Raw genomic sequence first — 6500 nt, 5'->3', positions numbered from 1 at the left:
GTGTGTGTGTGTACTAATCACCAAACGGACTACTTAAAATAAGGTCCAGGGGAAGTAAAGAAATAGCTACACTTCGGTGCAGTGCTGCGAATCCAGTTCTAATGCCAGTTTAAAAAAAATACCCCTCTTGCAACAAATTCGAAGGAATTAGAAACAGGTCAGAGGTGAAGAGACTCAGCTGGGGTCAAACTCACAGAAAACAAACAAGTCTCTCCTGATGCGTTCCGCTGGAGAAGGAAGCACCAGCCCAGCGTGGTAACTGAGTAAAGGAGACTAGTAGGAAACAGACCAGCATCTTCAATTGAAGGGGAAGAGGAAGAGTTCTATTTGCAATAGCTTTATTAACTGCAAAGCTCACCTTTAAAACTAAGCCACAACCTTAAAGCAGCTCTCTCTATTTGCCTGAACAATGAGCTCCTAAGTCTTTTGTGCTCTTTGTTCAGAGTTTTTTTTTTTTTAAACATGCATTGTAACATTTCTTTTAAGGATTGCCTGCCAAAAGCGAATCCCCTAAGGAAAACCAGACCAAGAAAGTAGTGACCAATCCTTTTCGGATTATTGTCAGAAGGCTCCTCCCAGCCCCTTCAATTTGCATAAAAAAATCCAGAAAACTCTTGTTTGCCCAGCATCTTGATCAGTTTGTCCACCCCTGTCTAACAGTCAGAGCCTGAGCCTCCTGGAAAGCTGCATGTAGCCTAAGGGGAACTGAGAGTTTCTCTCTCTGGGCTACAGCCTGTTTTCTGCCTTTGTAAGAAACTGGAAGCCTCGCTGGGGCGTTTTTTTTTCACCCCCGTTTTAGAGTGTGAGTCACCAACCATGTACCAGGGATACTGGTCTCTGTTCCTGATCTTTATCGCCTCCCACTGTATAGGGTCCGTCAAAGGGCTCTTTCTTTTTGGCCAGCCCGAGTTCTCATACAAGAGGTCCAACTGCAAACCTATCCCCGCCTCCCTGTTGTTGTGCCGCGGTATCGAGTACCCAAACATGAGGCTGCCCAATCTGCTGGGGCATGAAACTATCCAGGAGGTTCTGGAGCAGGCTGGAGCCTGGATCCCTCTAGTTCAGAAGCAGTGCCACCCGGACACCAGAAAGTTCCTATGCTCGCTCTTTGCGCCCGTCTGCATTGATGACCTGGATGAGACCATTCAGCCTTGCCATTCGCTCTGTGAGCAGGTGAAGGACAGTTGCGCCCCAGTTATGTCTGCCTTCGGCTTCCCCTGGCCTGATATGCTGGATTGCAGCCGCTTCCCCCAGGACAACGACCTATGCATCCCCCCGGCTAGCAGCGACCACGTCCTCCCTACCCCCAGAGAAGGTAAGAATGATTCTGCTGCAGCTTCCTGCGATCTGGGGCATTATTATTTCAATGAAGGGTTAATGGATTTCCCCGCATATTGTAATGGCTCAAGAACCATAGCATCCCCTATACTCTGCAACACATGCCAGGGGCTATGGAGTCATCTGGGTTGCAGTTGTAGGTCCTATGGGAGAGGGAATATTAACTTTTAAAGCAGCCGAAAATGAATTGTTTCCTGCTGTGAACAGGTTTTAAACAGTGACCGAAGTTAAGAACTACTGAATGTTGTTTTACACCTTTATTTACCATGTTAGTTTGTTGTAGGGTTGCTAAAGAGAGCGCGCTAGATAATGGAACTGAAAAAATGCCAACATTTTTGATTGATCAGCAAAACATGGACGTGAAAAGTCCATGAATCGACAGTTATTACGAATGAAGAATGCTTCTTCCATTGGTACCCGCTTTTTATGTGGGGGCTGGTTTTAATTAGCTGGAGAAGATCATGCAAAAGGAGAATTTCGCTAGTTATAAAAGGGGTGGGCGGGTGAGAGGGAGTTGCTATAGAAAGGGAACCGCGTGCGCTTGATACTCTTTCACAAAACCCCCCAGTGTGCCTGCCTTGATTTTTGTTCCTCGTGGGAGGGAAAGGGGGCTCCTTCATCCTTTTCAGGGGATTCGACAGGAACTTCTTTTCAAGCCCCTGCTTCATTCTAGGCAGATCTTAAATCAATTGCAAAGTTGCTTAGCAATCTTTTCTGACATGATGCAGCGTGACTTTCCAATCCTCTTGAGGTTAGATGGGTAATTCACTGGAAATGTTTTGCATTTTTCGAACATTTTCCCAACCCAAGCGATAAACAAATCAACGCGGTAGAAATGCTTTTATTCCTATCGCTTTTAGTGGGAACTGTGGTGGTTTTGTGATTTTACTTTAATGCCCTGGCTCTTTGCTGCCGTGCATTTCACGAATCTTCCTCTCCTTTTTGAAAAAGGAAGGACTTTGACCGGAACGTGATCTATATTATTACCATAGCTGAAAGAATACGCACACTTCACCGCTCATTCCTGTTTTAATGAAAATCCCTCTTTTCTTAGAATTAAAAAACCCAAAACAGTTCGTTTAGAGAGATTATGTTAACGAAGCAACCTCTGTGTGATCAGTTCTGGTGTCATCTAGGCAATGAAAGGTAAGTCAGAACTTAGTTAAAGGCAGCTGTGAGAATTCTATCAAGGGCACATACCAGTTGGTAGAAAATCTCGATTCGCTTCGATGTTCCCAAACGCCACCTGCTGTTCCTTTTTAACCAAACCTGCTGAAAGCTGCTTCTTACATTTCCAGCACCAAAGGTCTGCGATGCCTGCAAAAACAAGAACGAAGATGACAACGATATCGTGGAAAACCTTTGCAAAAATGACTTTGGTAAGTGGAAAAAGCCCCCTGGTTAGAATTCCAGGACTGGGGTCCGCTCCTGTATTGATCAGGTTAAACTCTCATAACAGGCAATGGGATTTCTACCAGAGTCAGGATTTAGCCTTATCTGCGAATCAAACGAAACTCAGTCCTTCCAAGATACTGTGTCAGAAGGCTTCCATCATGCAAATCTTAGTCCTCAGAGTGGACTAAAAAAAACGGTGTTTTTAAGTCCTAGCAAAGTCAGATTTCTAGCAATTTCCTCCTCATCTCAAAAACCAACTAAATCGCCAACAATAAAGCTGTCTAGATGTTTAATATTAGTTTATATAGTGGATTCGGGCAAGTGGAGTAGTACAATGAACAAGAGCAATCTGTAGTCCAAAATTCTGTCCACGGGAAAAAGTGGAGGAAGGATTTCATATAGGGGTGCAGAAGAGAGATCCAAAACCCAGTCCCAAACATTTGTAAAGACTTTCGTTGCACATTCATAATGAGCCTCTACATACGATTTAACAGAGAAGGTGGTGTGTGGAGACTTATGTATATATACAAAACATGAAAATTCTGGGTTAGGATAGGAAAGCCCCTTTAACAGGGAGAACTGGGAACTGTACAAACTGGAACATGCTTATTTCAAGAGACTATTATAATAGGTCAATATTTATAATTGAAGGTGGATGTGTACTGTAAACCTCTAAAGTAATTCAAATGTGTCCTCAGAAACAAAGCCATTATGAGGACAATGTATTCATATAGCCTGTATTTATCCTAGCTTTGGACTGGCAAACAATGCCTGAGGTATTCAGATAAAACCTTTTAGAGCTAAACATGTTGTGTAAGTCCTTAAAGAGCCTTGTATTTCCCTCTCCTAGTTATTTTATCAAATCAGATGCAGCTGTTAGAATAGATCACATGGAAGGAGAACTGACCTTTCAAACAGCAATACATGTGAAATATCATTTCCTTACAGGTTTACCTAAAAATCCTCTCCAGACTAATAAATTAAGTTTAAAGTTTTTAACCACAGAAAAGATCAGATTTCAAATTAGATTTAGATTCTTCCCCCTCCCTCCTTTTCAAATTCTAGGGTTTCAGTAAGAATGTCTAGTGCTGGGTTAAAAACTAGTGCATATTTAATGTACAAAATGTGCCCTCTCTGTGTTTGCAAATGTTAGGAAAACTAGAGAAAAGATGCATTTAGAAAAGAAGAAGAAGAAGAAAAAAATCTTAAGGTTGATTCAAACTGAGATGACTTGCATGCACTTAATGGCTTTAGAAAATGAGCCACCTGCTGCCCATTCTGTCAGCCCCTGACAGTTTAATTAGCAATAGAAGACCTCCCTCCCCAGGTCCCCTTTATGTGCACTAATGGGAAAAAAAATCTCTCAATCTCTCTCATCCCACTTCTCCCTCCCCCCCTCTCCCTATTAGCCCTGAAGATAAAAGTGAAGGAGATCACATACATCAATGGGGACACCAAGATCACCCCTGAAACAAAGAGCAAAACCATCTACAAGCTGAATGGGGTGACGGAAAGGGATCTGAGGAAGACAGTGCTCTGGCTCAAAGGTGGCCTGCAGTGTACCTGTGATGAGATGAATGACATAAATGCACCCTATTTAGTGATGGGACAAAGGCAGGCCGGGGAGCTGGTGATCACCTCCGTGAAGCGGTGGCAGAAAGGGCAGCGGGCATTCAAACGATTCTCCCGCAGCATCCGCAAACTGCAATGCTAATCACTTTTACTCTAGTCACTTTCACCCTAGTCACTTACACCAGCTGCCCCAGTTCTGAGCTCTTCAAGCCTCTTGCACCTTCTTGTTTCAGCCTTTCTGAACCACAAGATATAGCAGGCATGGGAGACAATGGCTGTTTGTTTAAAATGAAGAGGAGGGGAAAACCCTCCCCTTCAAATTTTGTAAATATATTAAAACTGTAATAAAAATCATGAATATTTTTGTGAAGTATTAAAATATCTTGCTTAAAGCTAGTTTGTTTGTGTTTTGTTTGGTTTGGTTTTTGCATAAGTGCAAATGTAACATTGGTCTCAATTTTTTCTTTTTCCTTCACATTGGGAAAGTTGATCAATTGCTATCACCACCTTTCTCTATACACGCATGTGTGTTTGTGTTTCTTTCTGATACACTCAGAAATGGCAACAAACATTTCTCCATTTTGTTGGCCTTGTAAATGGGGTCTGATTTTGTCCATGTATGAAATGGCATGCCATCTATTTTAACACTATAGAGGAGACCATTATAACTGCTACATGAGGTACATACGCATCAATAAAAGTAAGTTAACCATGTGCACATTGTATTTTCTACAAATCTGACCCCCCCCCCCCAAAAAAAAGTTTTGTAGCCTGATCTGAATACAGCTTTTAACTTTTTTAAACTTTGCAAATTTAATCATTTGTAGCCTAACTGTAATATACCTAACGATTAACCTGAGTTATAAAATATTGCTTTAACCAACCTTGTAAATATTCCAGATAAACATTATATTCTTGTATATAAACTTTACATCAGTTTATCAATTGTCTTCCTTTGGGGGCAGGAGGGGAGAGTTATTTCAATGAGTTTTGAAAATGAGAGAATTGAGAATCACCACCACAAACAGGTTTTTGTTATAATACAGCAAAACTTGCACCAAAGTCCCCAACTCCAATAAGTGAGAGAGAGAGAGAGAGAGCGCGCCCAATCCTGTGATTGGATCCATGTGGGTGGACTCTTACTTGAATTAATAGGACTCCACATAAACTTAAAGATCCACCCCTATCAGTTCTAAGATGTTTCTGTGGGACTTTTAAATGCCATTCTAAGATTAGCAGGGTTTTTTGCTGCTCCTTTGGGTGGCCACTTATGGTTTCACCATGTCTCCTAGGAAGACTTTGCTGTCTTGCTCTTCTTTTTTTTTTTTTAAATGTATTTTTTTATTCTCCCCCTTCCCCCCAAATAAGAAGAGAACAAAAAAATGACAAAAAAGGAAAGGAAAGAGGGTAGGGAGGGGAAAGGAAAGTAGCATCTCAGGTCTGGTCTACACTACCGACTTATACTGATATAACTACATCTTTCAGGGTTGTGAAAAATCCACACGCCGAGGGACATAGTTATACCAACTTACCCCTCCCCCCATAGACAGCACTATGTTACTGGGAGAGCTTCTCCCACTGACATAGTTAAACCACCTCCCCAAAAGGTGATAGCTAAGCCAAAGGGAGAGAGCTCTCCCGTCGGTGTAGAGCATCTTCATGAAAATGTTACAGCAGCATAGCTGTGCTGATGCAGCATTTTAAGTGTTGACTTGCCCTCAGATTCCACCCACTAAGAATTAGTCAAAGATTTCCAAAAATTCAAAACAAAACAACTCTTTTCAAATTTGTCCGAGGGGAAGACTTCACACTTTATCGATATAGAGTTACAATGGCTTATCTATTTTTAAATGATCAGAATAAGGTTCATTTTCATACACATACAATTGAAAGAAAGAAGTATAAAAGGAACCGAAAGGCCTGTGTGAAAATCCCTGTTAGTGCAGAATAATTAAGATTCTTTGTTTTGGGGTTTTATTTTATTTAAAATTTCCCAGGAATTTGTCAGTTTTTATTACTAAAATTTTTTTAAAAAAGTGAAAATTGGTGCAAAAAATTAACTTCATGGTTTTCTTGGGTAAATATCAGGATTAATACTGGGAGCTTTGTCCGGCAGGAGAAGCAGACCAAGCTCTGTGACCTGGGTCTTCTCTCTGGGTGCATGTTTTAACCCTCTCTCAGGCAGCGCTGAAGGG

General features: G+C 41.6%; 1 protein-coding gene across 1 annotated transcript; it reads left to right on the top strand.

The window, feature by feature from the left end:
* Positions 1-216: 216 nt before the first annotated feature.
* On the top strand, positions 217-4697 carry SFRP2 (secreted frizzled related protein 2). Its single transcript, XM_005299349.5, has 3 exons — positions 217-1315; positions 2637-2717; positions 4143-4697. Exons 1-3 carry the CDS (start codon positions 817-819, stop codon positions 4445-4447), a joined length of 885 nt encoding a protein of 294 aa, XP_005299406.1. The 5' UTR covers positions 217-816; the 3' UTR covers positions 4448-4697.
* Positions 4698-6500: the final 1803 nt, after the last annotated feature.

This window comes from Chrysemys picta, chromosome 5 (assembly GCF_011386835.1).
Source record: "Chrysemys picta bellii isolate R12L10 chromosome 5, ASM1138683v2, whole genome shotgun sequence".
In the NCBI taxonomy this organism is placed as follows: Eukaryota; Metazoa; Chordata; order Testudines; family Emydidae; genus Chrysemys; species Chrysemys picta.
Note: the sequence above shows the minus strand (reverse complement) of the source record. Positions and strands in the feature narration are given on the sequence as shown.

Excerpts from the sequence above, each read along its gene's own strand:
- SFRP2 (XM_005299349.5), top strand. The coding sequence starts at position 817 with ATGTACCAGGGATACTGGTCTCTGTTCCTGATCTTTATCGCCTCCCAC. Across the intron at positions 1,316-2,636 it reads CCTCCCTACCCCCAGAGAAG|CACCAAAGGTCTGCGATGCC; the intron begins GTAAGAATGATT and ends TTACATTTCCAG. Across the intron at positions 2,718-4,142 it reads CCTTTGCAAAAATGACTTTG|CCCTGAAGATAAAAGTGAAG; the intron begins GTAAGTGGAAAA and ends TCTCCCTATTAG.